The sequence below is a fragment of the Pogona vitticeps genome, chromosome 2 (assembly GCF_051106095.1).
Source record: "Pogona vitticeps strain Pit_001003342236 chromosome 2, PviZW2.1, whole genome shotgun sequence".
Classification (NCBI taxonomy): Eukaryota; Metazoa; Chordata; class Lepidosauria; order Squamata; family Agamidae; genus Pogona; species Pogona vitticeps.
The window spans coordinates 178,932,701-178,955,327 of NC_135784.1; the positions used below are offsets into that span (position 1 = coordinate 178,932,701).

Here is a 22,627-nt window from a genome sequence, read left to right on the forward strand (position 1 = left end):
TGGTGGATCTGGCAGTAGTCAGAAGCTTCGTGCATACACGTGAAATCTTTCAGCTGTACTACTTTAGTGTACATGATAGAGAACTGCATTTCTAAATACTTCCCTGCATGAACTCCCTCTGCATAGTTAAGTCATGTGCAGTTGACTTCAGGGTAGCTGCTTTCTTGATATGCTCGTGAGAGGATGCTTCTTAGAAATGATCTGCAGCCTAAAACGTCTTCCATTTCATTCTTTTTTAATGCACAGAAATGGAACTGAGTGTAAATTTTACAGATTGCAGGAGTTCAAAATCTGAATTGGGTTGTGTGTGTGTGTGTGGTGTATGTATGAACTCTTCAGTGGCATCTAAGTCAAAATACCTTCTGACAGTTAAGGGCGAACTAGCAGCCCACAAAGTTAGACACGGCTTGTCCTTCTAGAACTTGTGACTCATTGCTTGGCTTTCATAAGTTGGGCCTTCCTGTTCAAATGTTTAGTCACTCTTTCCAGGTTCCAACACAAAAGGAGCCCTCTGGGCTCATCACAGAAACGTTGGGGTGGAAGGAACGTTGAACAGGGCAGCATCCCTTTTCATTTTTATTTCTCTGTATTGTCTTGTTTGTGGAGAAGCCAGAGGAGGTCCCTCAGCCAGGGAAGCTTTGACTCAGTGGAAAACAATAACTTGATTTTTCTTCATGTCCACACCCACCTCCTCACACACCCCCATCAGAGCGAGCTAACTGAAATCTTCCCACTTGAGCACAGATTTCTTGCTGACAGTGCCTGGCATAACAACCACCCATCTTTAGTTCAGTAAAACCTTTATATTAATTTTCTCACCTTTCCCACAGAGTTTCTATTTTATAATTTACGTCTTTATGGCACTTCCAGTACCGTTTCTCTGCAGGTTGACTCAAACACGAGTTCCCACCTTGCACAGCGTGAACTGCACCCACAAATTTCTGCCTAAAAAGTTCAGTGTGTGTGTGTGTGTACCCCGTGGGACAGAATTTTTGGGTGGACACGCCTTTAATTTAAACCAGCAGAGTCCTTTTGATGATTTTATATTAGTTTGGTCATCCATGCTGAGCCCGAGAAGGTCAGTAATGTCACATTGCTGATCTGGCAGATAAAGCCAAGAGGGTTGTTGTTGTTTGCCTGGCCATCTTTCTGTATCACGGATAAACACCCAACATCTCAAGGCAGTGGTCTAGCTCGGGGGGGGGGGGGGCTGGACAGACCAACGGGCACACTCACATCTGTGTCCTTCTATACCTTGCCACACTCCATGGAGCAGTATCTGTTGTCTGATGCTGTCACCTCACTGTGTAATAGGAGCACTGTCCCCAGAGAGGCCTGTCCCTCAGCCTCCAAGCAGTCTTCCAGCTTGACACTTTAAACCCCGCCCAGGGCTGTTTGGCTTTTCCGCGCCATCTCAAGCAACAGAGTAGACGAGTGTGGGAGGGAGGCTCTTCCCACCCTACAATTCTAAATTCGGTCTTAGTGCTCTCAGACACAAGGTGCTGTAGTGACGCACACCTTGCATACCCATTATGTTAATATGGTGCGATGCATCTCCCTCTATCCTGGCTAGGAAATATTCAAGTGGACACTCCTGGCTCCTACCTATTAGAATTAGTACAGTAAGTGCTCAAATCTTTTTTACTTCATTCCTCTGCAATGTAGTCAGAATAGTGCTCTCTCTCCTCCCAGACCCTAATATATTCAGAGCTGTTTCATGCTGGCTTCTGAAAATGGTACAGTTCTATTTTAATGAATGGGTTAAATCCATTGTGTAACTTATTTCAGGTAGGTAGAACTGTCTTTAGACGTATGTTTATGTTTCTTCCTCTGTCCCTGAAGGCTCAAGCACAGGGGGTAGAAATCATAATCATGGCCAGATACTGGTTGTTTGGTGTGTGTTTTTAAGCACTGTACTATGTCGTGGGTATATATGCAAAAGCAAGAACCACATTCTGAGCCTACATGTTCCATTCCGTGGCTGCCCCATCCTATTCATAAGTTTGGCACACTGCTGCATAAAATGCACGTGTTGCAGTGAGATCATTATTTTGTGTTGGCAAACAATGCTGCCTTTCTGGTGTGTTCTGGCCTTGCAGTACACTCTCACTAGATGCAAACTTCAGTACTTAGAATCAGAATCTTAAACTTCTAGAGTTTCAGGAATGATATGGAGACTGGGGGACAGAATTATTGTCATACCCCGTAATCTCTTTTGTAGTGTGTCTGAATTATCCTAGGGCTCTTAAAACCACCCTTACCAAGATTGGCCTTCTGAAGATGCTGTCTTGAGTTCCTAGCTCTGATGGTTGCTACAGTCTTTGGAAAACACATGGCAATGCCAGCTTCCAACAAGAGCCTGTTCTGCAGTGGATCCTTCTGCACAACAGAAGGATTACATTTTTGGCACATAAGAGGCACTGTTTGGAGATGATGTTGTGGGAGGTCTCCCTGGGATACAGCCCCTTTTACCAGGGGCTGGTTCTGTGCCATGATCAACTATTGAATTTGTCTGTCTCTCTTTCCCTTTTTTGCACCCCCCCTTTCATTATTTTTTTATTCTCTCTCTTTCTCTGTCTCTCTCTCTGCAAAGGAATTGGGCTTATCCCAAGAAATTGGTGGTTAGTGCTCTTCAACTGTTGGTCATTAAGCTGTTTTTCTACTAAGATCTGAAATTGATGTGCGGGGCTGGGGAGTACATATGCCCTCCGTATGTTGTTGGATACCAGTTCTTGTCAGACTCAAGCAATTTTGCCGGTGCTGGGCAGTGTGCTGAATGTGTAATAGATCAACATGTGTGGAGGACCGAATGTTCCTCACCCCTGCTTTCATCATGATGTCCTGACCCTGAGATGGCCTCTCCACTGGTCCTTTCTAACATTCTTGCCCCGTTCCTGCCACAGGCCCTGGATGGTGAGCGCCCGACCCCCCAGCAGATGGCCCCGCCGATGCGTGCCCCAACCTACGCATACCCACCTGGTGCACAGCAGCCTTGGGGACCAGCAGTAACAGTTCAGTTTTCTTGGAGGAAAAGCTTGCCCAGCACATTCTGCGTGGGGGGAGCTACCCCGTGGAATTCGGTCCCTTGCTTTGCACTGTTCTGCCACTGCTTGCAGGGTATGGGGTGGGGCGCTCAGCTGCTGCTTGAGGCTACAAGGTCAAAGACCCTCAACCCCTTTCCCTGGGGATAACAGGACTGATCAGATTTTGGGATCAGAAATCATACAGAGATACAGTAACTCTGCTTCTGGAAACTGGAGAACTGGAAGGGAACCAAGTGTATTCCAGATGGCTTGGACTACAACTCCCATAATGCCCCTTCATGCTACAGATTATGGAATTTGGAGGCCAAAATAGCTGGAGGATGCCAGAGGGACTAATCTGGAATGTAACATAGCTGCAGGAATGAAGGAGGGAAACTAACTACCAACAAACTCATTGGGAACATTCAAGCCAAGATACACCAGGCTCTCTCTTCTCTCTACACCTGATACTTATGGCTCCATGTTAAATGGATAGATTTTCAACCCTTGTCTAAATTGGTCCTGCACTGTTCCATACAAAAGAGCAGAGGCACAGCTTGGAGAACCTGCTGCAGGAGGCTTTCTCTGTGTTATTTCCTTTCTGCAAGAGGAATTGGTACTTTAGTCCAGAGGAATTCTCATAGAAAGAGGGCACCGTGTGATACGAAGCATTTGTCCTTAAGACCGAAAACTTACGAACCTTAGGCCAACCACATAGCTCCTATCTTGGCAAATATGTCTAGTCTTGAATTCAAACTCCTTTAGAGCTGCTGCAGCATTACCAAGTAGCAAGGAGTTCTAGAGAGCTGGAGAAATTTTGTCCTGAACGGCATGGGGTCACCTAGAAGTAGAATTGGGATGACCCCGTGCCTTTCAGGAGTGGCTGCCATTCCTCAGCTCCTGCCTCAGCTTACACAGAGGGCTTTGCGATGGGGGGTGGAAGGGGATCTTCAAGAGACCTCCCCAATGGGAGGGACCCACCGGGGTCTGCAAGAGTCTCCAACCAAAGCTATAAAAAGCATCTTACCATGAGATACGCTTTATAAGCTCTTCACTGCTAGTTGTCCCACCCCAAATGCACACGCCTGCTTGAATGCTGCTGCAGATGGGTGCTCGCTGAAGCAATTTTCGGGGGGGCCCTCTTGCCCCTGTCCTGGCTTTGCTTTTCCTGCACTTGAATTCCAAGGGGGGAAAGAGACCCCCCCAGAATGTGACAGGACTGGGGCTTTTCAGAGTGTCTTTGTCTGAGGTCACATCCCTTCATCTTTTGGTGCTGGGAGGGGGGCCATCTGTGCTTTGTGTGTTGTCTGTGTCAATGTCTCTACTCTGGGGTGGGGGTGGGGGGTGGCGGCTGTTACCCACTCAAGTCAGCCTGGCCTTCTGTTGCCACCTTTCCAGGATATGAGAGTGCAGCAGGTGGAGCGTAAGGCTCCTCCTCTTCCCCACCCACTAGACCTCGTATTTATCTAAGTACAGTCACCACTAGAGTCTGGCCGAGCTTGATGATGCCCTCGGGTTTTATAGCAAAGGCAGGGAATTTTGGGTCCTTTAAGTACTTTGGACTACAATTCTCACTACCTTTTGCTCTTAGCCATTCTGGCAGGGCCTTTGGAGAGCTGAAGTCCAATGTGTCTGGAAGGCCAAAGTTTCCCCACCCTTGCTTGAGAGGAAACGTGGCTGTTTGGGCGAACTGTGAAGCCTGTTTGCATACTAAAGGGGTTCCCACGCTGGAGGCTGCAGTCAAACACAGCCACACTTGCAGTACTCAAGCAGCAGGCAAATGGGACAACATAGCACATTGGGTATAAGGGGAGGTGGGTGCCCTGCGGTTGGTATCCAGCAGTGTAGGGCTATGCTTTGGTTATTCCTTACTGCAGGGAGGAGCTGTCCAACCCCCCTAAAGGGCAAGCTGAGCTCTTGGGTTTGACACCCCACAGAAGTAAAGATATTTCTTGGAAATAGGGTGCAAAGTCCCCGGGCAGCAGCTTTGGATACTGCAAGGAGGATTACCCTGCTGGCATTGTTTCCTGAAGCAGCCAATACTTGGGCTCTTGTTTGAACCAAACAAATATGTTCAATGAAAAAGGGAATTAATGGACCATCTGCCCTAATAGCTTCTGAGGTTGGGTGCAAAATGGAAGTACTAAAACCTACCAACTGGGAAAAGTATGGTGGTTGGGGGCGGGGTTGGAATCCCCCTGTTACCCCCTTCCATTGAAATGCTGATATAGAAACTCTTGATTTATAGAACAGCTACTGAGCTGTGCAGCAGAACCTCCTGGTTTTTTCTAAGTTCAAGATTCTAGTTTCAGAATTCTTGCAAACCTTCTTATGGTCGGCATCAGATCTTGTGAACCTGGAATTCAGGTACTGAAAAAATGTATAGGGAGGGGGAGTGGGAAAAGAAATGTTGTCCCATTTATTCCATAGTTCAGGTGGCCTGCTAACCTACGTCCAACCTGCACATTCAAAGTTAGGGACTGTAGGGGGGGAGGAACGACCAGGGGCTTAGCCTTTGGGGATGTGTCTTTGTCAGCTCTGTGTTCCATCGCTGTTTTTACGGACTCTTGCCATTTCTTTCCACTCCTCCATGTGCTAACTGGCACTGAAAAGAAAAATGATTCTCACTTCTCTGTTGGTTTGGTGGGGGTGCCCTCTGTCTTCCAGGCAACAGACCGTCCTGTCAATGGATTGGATGCTGGACTCCGGCCTTTCGACTTGGTTATCCCGTTTACCATCAAGAAAGGAGAGATCACAGGTAAGGGGGTGTGGTGTATCGATGGGGCAAGTGGGACACTCCTTCAATGATAAAAGGCTTTTAGGATAGGTTGAAACCTAGAACAAGAAGGCAGATGTCCAAGGAAGCAAGTGCAGCAATATCTCAGGAGCATACGGGCTGAAAACAGGCAGAAATCAGCTTCTGGATCTCTGCTTTCATTTTATTTTTAAGAACACCCCAAAGCCTTTACAGCTATAAAGGTAGCATTGCTGAGAAGTGTGGAAGCAACATTGCTGAAATTAAGAGATCTGGCAGAATTAAGATTTGCAGTGCAAGCAGGTGTTGGTGTTCTGCTTCGTTTTGTATGTATTCCTGTAACTACCAGAAATAGAATAAAAAATAATATAGAGTAGAGGAAGGGTTGCTGAATTCTGCTTTTTTTAAAAATCAAAATGAGGATTTCTTGGGTGTGCACTGACTTGCTTTGAGGAGAGGCACAGAACAGTCATCTGCATAACGACAGATGCAGCAAATTGCTCCTTGTGCTGTTTAGAAATGCAGGGGATGAATTTAATTCAATGTTTTAATCACCACTCTTCAAACTAGACTGGGATTTCTGTATCTTGTAAGCAGATGGGAAATGTATCCAGTGAAGCTCTAGATGGAAGGACGCAAGCCCCCCCCCCCATTCCAGACATTTGAGAAGGGAGAGGGGTCTGCCCATTGCCCTCCAGATCTTGTTGGATGTGTAGCTCGCATTAGGGCTAGCCATCATGGCCAAAAGCAAGGGGATGATGGAAGCTGCTGTCCTGTTCAATCTGGAGAGCTGCCCATTGCCCTCTTCTTAAAGTTGGAGCTCCAGATTTCTACCCCTGCCACAGACTTAAGCATGTCCATGCTTGCCGCAGCCCTAAGGAATTCCAGCCTCACGTGAACAAATGCCCTAGCTCAAATCCTGCCTCCGATTCCCTTCTAAATATGTGATATTGGCTCCCTGCTTTCCTCCTCTGACCACGGAGCCCTACTGGGTGTGAATATTGTCTGTCTTGCAATCCCTTTGAAGGTGAAGTGCGTATGCCTTCTGGCAAGGTGGCCAAGCCCGACATCACCGACAACAAGGATGGCACAGTGACCGTACGCTATGCTCCCACCGAGGCTGGCTTGCATGAGATGGACATCCGCTATGACAACATGCACATTCCAGGTAACGCTTGCTTGGAGAGGATGTCTGTGGAATCCTTCGCCTTACTCTCTCGGGTTAGATGTGAACATGCACAGATTGGAAATATTATTTTTCTTTTTCAGGATCTTTCACAGGCCCAAATCCTGTTCCCGTAACTTTGTGTGGTAGAGGCTAATGACGTCAGCGGCTCACGTTGCTAAAAAATGATATGAAAGTAATTAATTCCAACAAAGAAGGAATTGATTGAAAAGATTTTGGAACTTGCAGAAAAGGATATTTTGGCAGAAACACCATAATTATAAACTGGATAATATTAAATGGGAACCTCTTTTCACCTAGATTAAATCTACACCGATTTAAGAAGAATAGATTAGATTAATATTATGTTAGAGAGTACAAGACAAGATTAAATGAATTGAATACATTGTAATAAATCACTCTGGTTACAATGGGTAGAAAAGTAGAAAAAATACAATTTTAAAAATAAAATTAATTAAATCATTCCTGTCCCCTTGTTTTAGGTTCCAAGGCTCCCTTTTGCTCTGGGGAAGCCTTCGGGGGTGGGGAGCCTTTAATTACGAAAAATTGTCACTGGATTGTCAGTAGTGGTCCCAATCCTGATGGTGGCAATATGGAGGTCTTCTTCATCATCTTTCTTTCTTTCTTTCTTTCTTTCTTTCTTTCTTTCTTTCTTTCTTTATTTATTTATTTATTTATTTATTTATTTATTTATTTATTTATTTATTTATTTATTTGGCTATTAAAAACTCCCCAAATCCTAAGGCTCCAAAAGATCCTCCCCACCAAAAAAACCAGGGAGCCCTTGGCAGCCTCAGTAACTAAAAAAAGGGGATTGTTGTTGTTGTTAAGTCGTGTCCGACTCTTTGTGACCCCATGGACCAGAGCACGCCAGGCATTTAATTAATTTAAAATAACTGTTAGTAGCATGTTGTAGCATGATGACATCATTAGCTGCCACTGCACAAAGTTCCATAAAAAGGATTTGGGTAACACAATCCATTAGTCAGTGTGGTCTTTTGCAATACAAAGGGGGTGGGGGTGGGGGTGAAGAAAGAAAGAACTTTCCAAGATTTGGCCTAAGTAACACCCTCTTGCCTTCTTCCTCAACAGGCAGCCCTCTCCAGTTCTATGTGGATTACGTCAACAGTGGTCATGTGACCGCATATGGGCCAGGACTCATCCATGGGGTGGTCAACAAGCCAGCGGTCTTCACAGTCAACACCAAAGATGCAGGAGAAGGTGAGCCGAATCAGGCTTTTCAGTCCTGGGGTTACTTCTCACCCTCTGTCGTCTTGCCCTGTTTAAGCTCATGTGCTTTTGCAGCCTATTTTCCTTGTTTAAAATGGTCTTTTTGAGCTCTTGTGAGTTAGGCAGGTCCTCATCTTCATAATGTGCAAGGGTAGAAGTTGGCTGGCTGTTTTTTTTTTCCCCAGCCAGTGGTGGAGAAAAGCTTGTCCTTAATTATGGGCTTAATATTCCGAGGCCCATGTCTAGCATTATATTTCATTTATAGTATTTGTATCCTGCTTTTTAGCTGAAAAGGCTTTCAGTCCAGCAAAGGTTCAAATTGGACGCCGGTAAAGGACAAGACATTGTGTTGGGCTTCCGCTCTCAAAAGAAACAACCAAAAGGGAATAAGTGGGGAAACTCGGGCCGAAGTACTTCATGTTATGAAAATGCTTAGCCTGGTGGAACGATTGCTAGAGTAGGGTTTCCAATGATAAGGGGCTTCAGTGCTCTAGCAAACCCCAGCTGTGTTCTAACTCACAGAGTAAAACAATGCAGACTGTACAGACACAAACCGAAGTGTGGGTGAAGATGGATACTTTGAATACATAGTGTTGGGTTGTTGTTGTTGTTGTTGTTTGGTTTGGTTTTTTAGGGTTTGGGAGGTTAGTGAGATGAATAGATCCTGTTGCCTTCTGAGTCTAACCTTCTCAACTCTTGCAGGTGGCCTTTCCCTGGCCATCGAAGGGCCCTCCAAGGCCGAAATTGGCTGCACGGATAACCAGGACGGCACATGCACTGTGTCATACCTTCCAGTTCTGCCGGGTGACTACAACATCCTAGTGAAATACAATGACAAACACATCCCAGGAAGCCCGTTCACTGCCAAGATTACTGGTGAGTTCTGGGATCATGCTTAAGGAGGCTAGAAGCGGGCGAGTGGCCATTCGTCTGGCTCCCGCACAGCCACGATCCCTGTTCTTTTGTCTCTGCTCCTGTAGGTGACGACACGATGCGCATGTCTCACCTCAAAGTGGGCTCTTCTGCTGATATCCCCTTGAACATCACTGAGACAGACCTGAGCCAGCTGACTGCCACCGTCATCCCACCTTCGGGTCGGGAGGAGCCTTGTCTGCTCAAACGCTTGCGCAACGGGCATGTGGGTGAGTGGCTGAGGACTCTCTGCCTTCCAGCATCTCCTCACTCCAAGCTTCACCCACCTGCCCACCACCTGTGGGTTGGAGAAAACAGCTTAGATTAAATTACGTCTCTCTTCTCTCCTTCCCCTTATATTTTTATAGGAATTTCTTTCGTTCCCAAAGAAATTGGAGAGCATATTGTGAACATCAAGAAGAATGGGCTGCACATCCCCAACAGTCCTATCACAGTGATGATAAGCCAGTCGGAAATTGGCGATGCGAGCCGCGTCAGGGTCTCTGGCCCAGGACTCAGTGAGGGCCGGACCTTTGAACCTTCAGAGTTCATCATTGACACAAGAGATGCTGGTATATGCACATACTAAATATATTTTATTATCATTGTTTTGTTCTGAGATGGGACTCTGAAGATGCTTTATGCTGCTAATATGGTTTTTTAAAGGTGGCATTAGAGTCTAAGGTTACTGTTTTACATTAAGTTGAGTGCTTCAGGTATAATCCTTCAGGGACACACAGTAGATCAGACATGTAGCATGTAGTCCAATTTAGCTGACTGAGCAACAACTAAGAATCTTATCCTATTCTCCCCTTCTCACTGTTTTAAATCGAGATGATTGTTTACCAGTCAGTAAACTCTACCTTCTGGTACCAGTGTGCCAGGAAAGCACCCAGAGACAAAACTAACATGTTAGTGGTCAGAGAATTTGAAGTTTCAGTTCTATGCCAAACACAGTGCCGTGTCTGGATAGCTGTCCTTTTGAAGCATGTCTCATGTGACTTTACAGAACTAACCATGTCTGGGCAAGCCAGGATTGGCAACCACCTGGGTGTTGAGGGGTCAAGTCATGTTGATTAGCAGACCCACCAAATACATGGTTTCTGAGCTGAGTGCTTTCTGAGAATGACAAGGGAGGTTCCTTCATATCTTTCACCAATCACAGTATCTGTGGCACTGTTTAAGCTTTGGAGGGATTGAGGAACTCGTGCATTCTGGTGATCTGGGTTTTTAGCAAAATAGCTCTGCTTGGTGGGAGCAGAAACTCATTGGATCGTACTGTGTGGTTTCTAGCAGCCAACAACCTGATTCTGGAAGCTGTGGTGAGTGCAAGTTGGAAGTGAAGACAGTATCACCAGAAGCAATGGTCCTGAACTCTTGCTTCCTCCGAGTGCATTGGATTTCACTTTTCTCAGCCAGTATGGCCAGCATTCAGGGATTCTAAGGACTGAAACCCAACAACATTCGGAGGTCTAAAGGGTTGAGAACCACTGGCCTTAAGAAAGGGAGGGGTCTTGGTGATCACTGGATCCCAATGCTGATATCCTGTGCACATAAGCTAGGAATGGGTGAACTTGCCATTTCACTTTCTCTTCGATTTGAATCATTTAAGTTTTTTAATCTCAAGTTTTTCTCCTCAAATTTATGAAGACATTGTTGTTGTTGCTCTATCACATATATGAAGCAACTTGTGACTTTAGGAAATGAAGGCTCATCGGTCCCTGGTATATGCACCCCTGCATATGCCTGTAATGATGTTCGCACATCAAGCTGAACCCTCCAGGGTCAAACTGCCTTCCTCTCTTGTAGGTTACGGTGGGCTGAGCTTGTCCATTGAAGGACCCAGTAAAGTTGACATCAACACGGAAGACCTGGAGGATGGGACTTGCAAAGTCACCTATTGTCCAACGGAGCCGGGCAACTACATCATCAACATCAAATTTGCAGACCAGCACGTGCCAGGTGAGCACAGTCCCCTCTGTTGTCAGGGGCAACCATTGGTAGGGAAGCAAAAAGTGGGTTGAGAAGGGGCAGGTCCATTGGGAGTACTTGCTCCAGAGCTTGCACAGCAGAGACTTCGCCTAAACTCACTTTAGATCATCTCTGCCATACAGTCCATCTCAGGACCTAAAGTGTTAAAATGGGCTTCCAGATACATTTTGGGAGAGTTGAGCTTAGAGAACCAAACTTCTTCATGCCAGTCTTTCTAGGACCCTGAAAATACTGTACTGGGAACCAAGAGGCCCTGCTGAATTGGACATGCATTTATGATGAGAAAAGCTGGCCCTCGGATAATATAGGCTCTTTCTCTATGCGGTGTTCCTCTCACAGAAATCAGCTTTAAATGGATTTCAGGGATTTGGCTTCTCTCTTCGTTGTAGCCTGTAACACTCACCATGGTTTTCCAACCCTAGATTTTAAGGGAGTGGGGAGCAGAAATGTCTGCCATGCCAGCTCTGTCCCATCTGTCTAAATATCAACCCAACCCAGGATCATCAGGGGTTTTTTTTTGGGGGGGGGAATGGGTGTTAAGACTGTGGCATGTTGCTCATCGGGTCTGTGGGATCCGCAAAATAGCTGTGCTACATTTCAAGCAGGAGATGATTTGGATGCTCCGTATGTCGGCTTTTATGGAGCTCATCTATAAATCCTCCACCTCGATTTGAAGTGAGAGTCTAATCCATATGTGACAAGCTGATCATTGCAATTAATGAGATTTAACACTGGAATAGAGAGGCTTACAGTAGACCAGGGTGGAGGTGGTGAGGGTGATGTGTGAAGTTCAGAGCTTGATGCCAGGAGCGAAACGGGACCATGGATTTCTTGTCTTTATCTCAGACATCTTTCTATCCCTACCCAATTTGATGATCTTTCTCTCACAGGAGCAGGAAACTTCTGGCTTCTGGTCCAGACGTGGCTATGCGTTTGATGCCCTGCCCTATTGAGAAGGGGGTGTGGGGACAGAAGAGCTGCCCACTTGGTCAAAGCTCATTTGGGCCCAATCCTGTCTCTCCTTGACTGGGGAAAGAAAGGGGGAAGCACAATGTCTTCCGACGTGGCTCTAGACCTGAGAGTGCCCTGTGAGGCTGCAGCTGGGCTTGCTTCCCCAATGGGAGATACTGCAGGAAGGGTAAAACTGGCCCCTTGCTTGAATAGCACTTGGAGGAAAAGCTCTTCCAAAAACAGACCAAGTTGCTTCAACAACCACTTGCTATCTCAGTAATGGACAAAGCCAAAAGGGGAATTTGCCCAGTGGCTCAGTGACTTTTGGGAAGGGGGTTCTGGGCATAGGGGCCACCCCTTTGCATATACTGGCCTTCTGCTTCAGTGTCAGTAAGAGAGAGGGCCAACCCTGGCCCTCCTAGAGGCTTTTCCTCTTAATTCATCAGCTTCTCTCTTTCCCTGACCTTGAAGGACAAGATGAAGCTGTTAGCTCAGCCTGCAGAAGTCTTCTCCAGTTTTAGAAAGCATCCATCAACTGCCTGATTATTTTCTTCTCTCTCTCAACTCCTCTGGTGCAGGGAGCCCGTTCTCTGTTAAGGTGACCGGAGAAGGGCGAATGAAGCAGATGATCACACGACGTCGTAAAGCCCCTTCAGTTGCCAACATTGGCACAGAGTGCGACCTCAGCTTGAAAATCCCAGGTGAGTGGCTCGAGAGGGACATGGTTTTGAGAGCAGCAGCCTAAAAGGCATCCAGCCCAGCTGTCCCTGGTGCGGGGCAGATGCTGAACAAGCTCAAGAACCTGCTTCTAGACCTCCCTTCCCAAATGGTGAAAGGAGCCCAAGGCAAAGCAAAGTGAACTCAAATGCCCAGACAATGCACAGAGCACATGAGAAACCTGGTGTGGAAGGAGGTTCTTAATCTTGGCTCTTTTTTCTTTCAAGTGAGCCCCTGGTTTTGGTGGAGGAGGCAGCTTAGAAAAATACATGTGGCCAGGGCTTTGCAAAAGTTTAGGAGCCAGAAGACTGGGCCTAATGTTAGCATATTCACACTTGAATGTTCTTTTTTCAGAAATCTGAGTCATATCAGCAGCTAGTTTTGGCACTCTGTTCTGACTCCTATAAGGAGGCACTGATTGATAAATAGGATTAAAACCTTTTGTGGCCATGGTTAAGAGGGCAGGATAAGAATAGTTATTTGGGAGTCATTTGAAACCTTAATTAAGCCATTGTAAAACCTTAATTTAAACCATTGTAGAGCATTTCCCTGAGATTGAAAATGGTCTTCTTAGAAAACCGCCACCCGCCATATCAGTTATCCTGCATCATTTATTATGCCAGGTATAGGAAGGTACAGTGACTATTTCTAACACATTTCTATATTTGCTAAGTTCAAACACATACGGCTCTATCTCAAAGATTATGATGGAGAGGAACCTCCCCAGTTAAATGGCAGTTCCCAGCAATCCTTACCATTTGCTGTGCTACCCAGGGCAGCTGGGAGTTGTAGTCCAACAACATAGTCTGGAGAACTTCATGTTCCCTATCCAGTCTGTAGTGGAATATTAGATATAGAAAAAAATACAGTGGTGCCTCACATTACGACGTTAATTTGTTCCAGTGAAATCGCTATAGAACGAAAACGTTGTAAAGCGATTTTAAAAAGCCCATAGAAATGCATTAAAACCCAGTTAATGCGTTCCTATGGGCTGGAAACTCACCGTCCAGTGAAGATCCTCCATAGTGCGGCCATTTTCGCTGCCTGTGCAGCGAGGAATCCGTCCCAGAAAACAGCGGGTGGCCATTTTGTTTACCCGGCAGCCATTTTGAAACCACCGATCAGCTGTTAAAATCATAGCTTTGAGAGAATCAGTTCCCGAAGCAGGGAACTGATCATCGCAAAGCGAAATTCCCCCATAGGGAACATTATTTTGCGATCGCAAAAACATCACCGTAAGCGGTTCGTCGTTAAACGGAGTGCCCGTCTTGCGGGGCACCACTGTAGTTAGGACGTTGTTATTCAGAGCAGGAGAAATGTGGAATATACGCTTCTTAAAATGGTGTGACAGATCAGTGGGAAAGGGTAACTTGGTTAACTCCATTAACATGAAATTAACTCCTTGGTATTCTGTGTTACGTTGTTGCTTTGTGTGTCCTAGAAATCAACATCAGAGACATGACAGCTCAGGTCACCAGCCCCTCCGGCAAGTCCCACGATGCAGAGATCTTGGAGGCGGAGAACAACACCTATTGCATCCGCTTTGTGCCCACTGAGACAGGCATCCACTCCGTCAGCGTCAAATACAAAGGGCAGCATGTCCCCGGAAGTCCGTTCCAGTTCACCGTGGGGCCTCTTGGCGAGGGTGGTGCACACAAGGTCCGGGCAGGTGGTCCAGGCTTGGAAAGAGCAGAAGCTGGCGTGCCAGGTAGGTCTGTCTCCTGGAGGGAGGAAGAAGCATATTGCCAGAAAGAATTGCTGAGGGGCTGCAGTAGGGAGACGGAGTGGGTGAAACAGAGTGCTAATATGCGACTGTTTATGCTTGGGCTTGAAATATGTAGGGTGCTTGGTCTCACTGTTATATCTTTGGATTCAGTGAGCTGAAAGCACTATACAAAGTAATCCCCACCCGTCCCTCAATACTTTCCACAACAACCCTATGAGGTTGGTCAGGGTGGAAAGGGGACTTGGGATCTGAATTGACCAGCAGGTTTTGGATGGTTTGCAGAAGATTTGCATGGATTTCTTGACTCCCAGTTGTGCCATAAAAGCAGCAACTAAGAAGCTTTTCTTCTCCACTTAAACTTGGTTGTTGGGGAGATGGAGCCAGGAGTGGTGTTTTGTATAGTAGTTCCGGGGCTGAGCTTGTGTCCAGTGCCACCTTGGTTCCTTAATTCTTGGCACAAATCTGTCTGTTCCCCACCACTGTTTTGTAGCTGGGCTCTGAATGGTAGACCTTGGGAACCTGTACAGTGGTACCTCGCATTACGAGCACTCCGTTTTATGACAAAATCACTTTACGTTGAAGGTTTTGCGATCGCAAAAGCAATCGCAAAATGATGTTTCCTGTGGGAGAATTTCGCTTTGCAATGATCGGTTCCCTGCTTCGGGAACCGATTCTCGCAAAGCGATGATTTTTGGCCAGCTGATCGGCGGTTTGTTTGATGGAGCCTAACGTTAAGAGACCTGCTCCTTAGCAAAAGAAGTATCTCTAACGGGACCGTTTGCCTTGTCCTGCAGCTGAGTTTAGTATCTGGACACGGGAAGCTGGAGCTGGTGGCCTCTCCATTGCCGTGGAAGGCCCCAGTAAGGCAGAGATTGCTTTTGAGGACCGGAAGGATGGCTCATGTGGCGTTTCCTACATTGTACAAGAACCTGGTAAGTGGTCATAGATCAGGGGGCCGGGGGGGAAAGCTGTATATCATGTCTAATGGCTTTAATAGTTGGCATGCATAAAGAGGAAGGGAAGCTGCTAGCAGGTGCCTTTGGGGAGAAGAAGGGGCAAGGGCAGCAAATGCTTCAGGGGAGATCGGGTCTGGCCAGAGGGATTAAAACTCGCTCCTTCATATCCAGTGTGAGGTAACTCAGCGCTCCTGTTTTCAGAGAGATGGGGAATTGGGGGTTTGCTTTGGAACAAGCATGGAGCATCTGCAGTGTGCTACATGTTGCTGGACCAAAGTTACCCTCATCACAGATGACTATGCTGGAGATCCACACAAGATCCAGATGGAATCCAACAAAATCTAGAAGGCCTCTTCAGATAAATGGGTAGCTGATGACCCAGAAGGCTTCCTAAAGTTTTAGACTACAATTTTCACAATCCCTAACTATTAGCCATGCTGGCTGGGGTTTATGGACATTATTATCCAAGACCTCTAGAACATGGATGGGCAAAGTACAGCCTGTGAATTACATGTTGCCACGAAGGCCATTTTTTCAGGGCCACCCCATGACTCCAAAAATATAACATTTTCAGTGTTTCCCACATCTTATGATCTCTGCAGGACATCAGTCTCTGATGTGCCCAGACTTAGGAGTGGAACAGTATTAGGCAGTTTGTAGATGGGTGTAGTAACCTTTAAAACTGGAGCATATTCCAAGCAGGGCGGGTTCTGGAGAAGCTCCAGTGTCAGATTACAGAGCTTGTTGTAGTTCCGTCTCTTGGAAATGGGTCTGGCAAGCTCCATGGCAGCCAGCTTCTGGAACCCAACAGGGCTGCCTACTGCCAACTACCTGGAATGGGTCCAGAGCTGTAAAGAGCTTTCTTGTTTGCTCAGGAGGCTGATAGTTCATTTCAAAGAGCCATCTGGAAACGCAGGCTAGGTGATTTGTCATCCCTCCATCTATCTCCCAAGAGTGGGGAACTGAAGACAACAGACCCCAAACCATCTAAAGCCAATGCAGGGCTTGTTGGTGGAAGTACCTAAGTATTATTATTATTCACTAGAACTTTGAATATTTGAAGCGTCAGTGACTGAAAAACAACAACATTCAAATATAGATATCTACACATATATGCCTTTAAAACATTTGGGAACATCTCTGCTTCGGTTATTTTGGCCGTTGTCATGTCAACATGCAAAATCAGATAAAAGCAAACTCTGTTGCATGCTGTATGTTCAATATTGTCAAACAGTAACTGTGTGAGATTTGTTCTGTATGGCGACTCCTCTGCCTAAAAGACTGAGAACTTCTGGGAGGTGATCCCAATTTAGAGCTGCCAAACATTCAAAAAAAATATTCCTTCTACAGGATCTGTAACCTTTTGTTTTTACTAAAATATTTCTAATGTTCTTTTGATATTATTTTTTATTGAGTCATTGCTGTTCAGAATTGGCACCGATCCACATTGTAGAATAAACACCCCTGCTGCAAAAAGTTGGATTTGATTCACTGGCTTGAATTTATTGATTCACCATGTAACTATCAGTGTGAATATCTCAGGATCTATCTGGCTAAGGACCTAATTAGATGATGCCCTTTTCAGTGATGCATGCCCACACCAATGACTCACTGTCTGATTGTTGTTTCCTGTGTCTCTCTTTACCGGCAGGCGATTACGAGGTCTCTGTGAAGTTCAATGATGAGCACATCCCAGATAGCCCCTTCGTGGTACCAGCCACCTCCACCTCAGATGATGCCCGCCGGCTCACTGTTTCTAGTCTTCAGGTGAGGCACTGGGAGAAACCGCCCACTTGTACCCCCTGCTGGCTGGAATGAGTTGGCACTGTTCCTCTCCTGGGTTTGGCTGTTCTTTTGACCAGAGAGGTTGAAAACAGGGTTTTGTGCAGTGATGTATAGCTGGGTCGGTTGGAGACTGGGCATCTTCGTCAGGTAGAGGGAGAGGAAGGGGAAGAAACTTCAAACATGGGAGAGTGTCCTATGCCAACCTCAGAATAGTCACTGTGCCAACTCTGCTGGCCATCCAGGGATCTACTCTGGGGTTTTTCTCGTGTCTCGTTTAAAGGCTGCTAACAGTCCCCACACCTCAAGCCAGGGTTTAAAGATGGAGAGCTTCCCTGGGCATGCCTCTGCCAGCCTTGCTGCCAGCCTCAAAAACTGTCCAGCCTCCCTCTTTCCAGGGTGCGAGTCCAAACCTTTTCCCTGTTTAGCTTGCCTGCCTGCCTCTTGCGCTACTGCCCAACCTCCTGGGGGAGCTCTCCCTCTCTAAGCCACCTGGCTCAGGTAAGTGAGCTTCTGTCTTTTGCTTGGGGGGTGGGGGGGGAAGAGGGGTTCATATGCTTGCTCATCAACATGTGATGCCATTGCCCGCTTGGTCCTTTCTGCTGTCTAACGTGCTCTGTGCTTCTAGGAGTCAGGTTTAAAAGTGAACCAGCCAGCCTCGTTTGCCGTCAGCTTGAACGGGGCCAAGGGTGTGATTGATGCCAAAGTGCACAGCCCCTCAGGGGCCTTGGAAGAATGCCATGTTACAGAAATTGATGAAGGTAAGACGCTCTTCGCCTGGCACAACCAAGGCCACACTGTTCACCCCACACAGCCTAGGAGGAGCCAGAATCCTCCACCAACACTCCCCATGAAGCCTTAACCCGATCTGGGTTTGTTTTTGTTTTTTGAATTATTGTTTGCTGCTTGGTTGCCTGAAAAATGAAGTGTATGGCTTGTGGCACTTGCTGTTTCAGTTTCATTCCCCAGAATGCCTAAAATGAGGGCTTCTGAGATATTACTGGGGGGGGGGGGGGGGATAGCAGCAGACTTAATGTAAGACCTGGCACCACACTACCCCCCCACCTCTACTACTCCAGTTCATAGGCAAGTAATGTTTAAGTGTCACCAGACTTCCTTTACAGAGTATTTTATAATTCTTCTTGTTGTTTAGTCTTTCAGTCATGGCTGAGTCTTCGTGACCCCATGGACCACAGCACGCCAGGCCCTCCTGTCTTCCACTGCCTCCCGAAGTTTGGTCAAATTCATATTGCTCACTTCAATGATACTGTCCAACCATCTCGTCCTCTGTCATCCCCTTCTCCTCTTGCCTTCACACTTTCCTAACATCAGGGTCTTTTCCAGGGAGTCTTCTCTTCTCATGAGATGGCCAAAGTATTGGAGCCTCAGCTTCAAGATCTGTCCTTCCAGTGAACACTTGTGGGTTAATTTCTTTCAGAATGGATAGGTTTGTTCTCCTTGCAGTCCAGGGGGACTCTCAAGTGTTTCCTCCAGCACCACAGTTCAAAAGCATTAATTCTTTGGCGGTCAGCCTTATGGTCCAGCTCTCACTTCCATACATCGCTAATAGAAAAACCATAGCTTTGACTGTGCAGACCTTTGTCAGCAAGGTGATGTCTCTGCTGTTTAAGATGCGGTCTATTTTTGTCATTGCTTTCCTCCCAAGAAGCAGGCGTATTTTAATTTCGTGGCTACTGTCCCCATCTGCAGTGATCATGGAGCCCAAGAAAGTAAAATTTGTCATTGCCTCCATATCTTCCCCTTCTATTTGCCAGGAGGTGATGGGGCCAGTGGCCATGATCTTAGGCTTTTTTGATGTTCAGTTTCAGACCATTTTTGGCGCTCTCCTCTTTCACCCTCATTACAAGGTTCCTTAATTCCTCCTCACTTTCTGCCATCAAAGTGGTATCATCTGCATATCTGAGGTTGTTGATATTTCTTCCGGCAATCTTAATTCCGTTTTGGGATTCCTCCAGTTTGGCCTTCCGCATGATGTATTCTGCATATAAGTTAAATAAGCAGGGGGACAATATACAGCCTTGTCGTACTCCTTTCCCAGTTTTGAACCAATCAGTTGTTCCATATCCAGTTTTAACTGTCGCTTCCTGTCCCACATATAGATTTCTCAGGAGATAGGTAAGGTGGTCAGGCACTCCCATTTCTTTAAGGACTTGCCATAGTTTGCTGTGGCCCACACAGTCAAAGGCTTTTGCGTAGTCAATGAAGCAGAAGTAGATGTTTTTCTGGAACTCTCTGGTTTTCTCCATAATCCAGCGCATGTTAGCAATTTGGTCTCTAGTTCCTCTGCCCTTTCAGAATCCACCTTGTACTACTAGGAGTTCTTAGTCCACATACTGCTGAAGCCTGCCTTGTAGGATTTTGAGCATAACCTTGCTAGCATGTGAAATGAGTGCAATTGTACAGTAGTTGGAGCATTCTTTGGCACTTCCCTTCTTTGGGATTAGGATGTAGACTGATCTTTTCCAATCCTCTGCCACTGCTGAGTTTTCCATACTTGCTGGCATATTGAGTGTAGCACCTGAACAACATCATCTTTTAAGATTTTAAATAGTTCAACTGGAATGCCATCACCTCCACTGGCCTTGTTGTTAGCCAGGCTTTCTAAGGCCCACTTGACTTCACTCTCCAGGATGTCTGGCTCAAGGTCGGCAGCCACACTATCTGGGTTATCCGGGACATCCAAATCTTTCTGATATAATTCCTCTGTGTATTTTTGCCACCTCTTCTTGAGGTCTTCTGCTTCTGTTAGGTCTCTGCCATTTTTGTCCTTTACATATGTAATCAATCTGATTTCGGTATTGCCCATCTGGTGATGTCCATGTGTAGAGTCACCTCTTGTGTTGTTGGAAAAGAGTGTTTGTGATAACCAGCTTGTTCTCTTGACAAAACTCTATTAGCCTTTGCCCTGCTTTGTTTTGAACTCCAAGGCCAAACTTACCTGTTATTCCTCTTGACTCCCTACTTTAGCATTTCAGTTCCCTGTAATGAGAAGAACATCTTTCTTTGGTGTCACTTCTAGAAGGTGTTGTAAGTCTTCATAGAACTGGTCAATTTCAGCCTCTTCAGCATTGGTGGTTGGTGCATAAACTTGGATTACTGTGATGTTGAAAGGTCTGCCTTGGATTCGTATTGAAATCATTCTATCATTTTTGAGATTGTATCCCATTACAGCTTTTCCCACTCTTTTGTTGACTGTGAGGGCTACTCCATTTCTTCTACAGGATTCTTGCCCACAATAGTTGATATGATAATCGTCTGAAGTGAATTCGCCCATTCCTGTCCATTTTAGTTCACTGATGCCCAGGATCTCAATGTTTATTCTTGCCATCTCCCGTTTGACCACATCCAGCTTACCAAGGTTCATAGATCTTACATTCCAGGTTCCTATGCAGTATTTTTCTTTGCAGCATCGGACTTTCCTTTCACTTCCAGGCATGTCCGCAGCTGAGTGTCCTTTCGGCTTTGGCCCAACCACTTCAATAGTTCTGGAGCTACTCGTACTTGTCCTCCGCTCTTCCTTAGTAGCATGTTGGACGCCTTCCGACCTGAGGGTCCCATCTTCCAGTATCATATCTTTTAGCCTTTTGTTTCTGTTCATGGAGTATTCTTGGCAAAGATACTGGAGTGGCTTGCCAGTTCCTGCTCCAGGTGGATCCCATTTAGTCAGAACTGTCTACTATGACCTGTCCGTCTTGGGTGTCCCTGCACGACATAGCCCATAGCTTCTCTGAGTTACTCAAGCCACTTAGCCATGACAAAGCTGCAATCTGTGAAGGGGATTTTATAATTACTTGCTGCCAATTTGTGAATGGACAACCTTCATCCCATAGCAGCCATTTTGTTTTAGTGCTCATGACCCCCTTCCTAACATTCCAGGTCTGACCAAAAAGTGTGGGTCCCCCCCCCCCATGGTAAGACTTACTGTGCAGCTAGTGATGTTATCCGTCCACTTCCTTTCCCATGGGTAGAAGAAAGAACAAAATGGAGCCTTTTTCTTTCTCTGTACAGTACCCCTTTATTTTCTGTGGTGGCAGATGGTCCCACAAATGCACCATACCTAACTCATATGTGGCACTTCCATAGCTGGCCTTTGAATAAAGCCGAGAACATGCAAGTGGCTTGTAGACTTAGTGAGTTTGGCTGCAGTAGATTTAGCCCAGTCAAGATGTGGGCAGTGGAGGTCAGTGCTAGTTGGAATTTCCAAACTATCTCAGGGTCAGGCCTTTAAGTGTAACATTATGTAGCCAGGTTGCCTGGGCATGGAAGACAGCAGCTAGGCCTCTGTGAGAAAGTAGCTTCTCTGTCTTGGCCACAGCCATAATTGATGCTTCCGACAGAGTCGAGAGGCACAGCCAAACTGCAGAGTTTGTTCTGACGGTATCCAGAGCAAATAAATGACCCTTGCATAGGTCAATAAACCCTTTCAAACTGATTTAGATGGCCTCCTCTCAAATGCACTGGTTCACCTATAAGAGCTTTAATTCATTGTCTCAGCAGTGTCTTCTGGAGCAGGCAGAGAGGGACTCTGTGCTCATGTGGCATTTAATCAGGGTGGAGAATATTTGGCTCTCCGAAATGCGGTTGGACTGCAGAACCCATCAGCCTGTGGTGAAGGAGGATGAGTGTTGCAGCTCAGTGGCATTTGGAGTGGCTCACTGTTCCCCACCCCTGGCATCAGGGATACATCTGCCCTCAAACTACTCCCTCGGGGTTCCCCTGGGATGCTCATTATATAATTACAGGGCTCTAGCATAGGCAGAGCAGCACAAGAAGGCCTGTATCTGTTCGGTTCCCCCCGCCCACCCAGTTGAGAGCTGCTGACTCAGGAGGCAAAGCAGAAGGGGAAGTAGGAGGGGGCAGAGGCTGGCCCTGCACCAGCACAGCAGCACATTCTTGGCTGCCAGCCTCTTCCTGCTAGCACTGGGGCTTCCCTCTGAACAATTGTGTTTGCAGAATCCAGAGTGGAAGCAGGCAGGGGAGCAGGATGTCTTTTCTGCCTGGGATGGGAAACGCAGCTCCCCTCCCACCTTGAGGCGAAGCTCATCTGTGGTGGCACTGGTGTGTGTCCCATGGGAGAGGGAGGAGTAGGTCACACTAGCCACCCCCACTTCTCTTCTGCATGAGAGCTGTTTGTACCAGTCCAGAATCTAATATCTGGCATGACTGCATTTTGAGATAAGTGCAGAGTTGGAGCACTGGAATTCAGGATGCAGGATACAGTGGAGCAGTGGGGAATGTTGAAGCATGGTCACTCCTTTGTCCCCATAGCTAGCCCCCCCAAGACTTAAAAAAAATGCAGACATCAAGACAGATCGATATCCACAATCTCACTCCAGCAGTTTTCATTTTCCTCCCAGGAGCAGGTCTTTTGTCTCG

At 46.5% G+C, this 22,627-nt stretch overlaps 1 protein-coding gene across 7 annotated transcripts in view; it reads left to right on the forward strand.

Moving 5' to 3' along the window:
* FLNA (filamin A) overlaps positions 1-22,627 on the forward strand; it is a 93,509-nt gene that overhangs the window by 67,609 nt on the left and 3,273 nt on the right. For 4 of the 7 annotated variants that reach the window (XM_072991436.2, XM_020792955.3, XM_072991438.2 and 1 more), the window contains 13 exons: positions 2,904-3,011; positions 5,691-5,781; positions 6,806-6,946; positions 8,057-8,185; positions 8,897-9,070; positions 9,175-9,336; positions 9,475-9,678; positions 10,916-11,068; positions 12,628-12,750; positions 14,208-14,474; positions 15,287-15,424; positions 17,100-17,215; positions 17,859-17,991. In XM_072991436.2, the coding sequence (XP_072847537.2) occupies positions 2,904-3,011; positions 5,691-5,781; positions 6,806-6,946; positions 8,057-8,185; positions 8,897-9,070; positions 9,175-9,336; positions 9,475-9,678; positions 10,916-11,068; positions 12,628-12,750; positions 14,208-14,474; positions 15,287-15,424; positions 17,100-17,215; positions 17,859-17,991 (1,939 nt within the window). The remainder of the gene's footprint in view (positions 1-2,903; positions 3,012-5,690; positions 5,782-6,805; positions 6,947-8,056; positions 8,186-8,896; positions 9,071-9,174; positions 9,337-9,474; positions 9,679-10,915; positions 11,069-12,627; positions 12,751-14,207; positions 14,475-15,286; positions 15,425-17,099; positions 17,216-17,858; positions 17,992-22,627) is intronic. The other 3 variants (XM_072991439.2, XM_072991440.2, XM_072991441.2) reach the window with 1 other exon arrangement.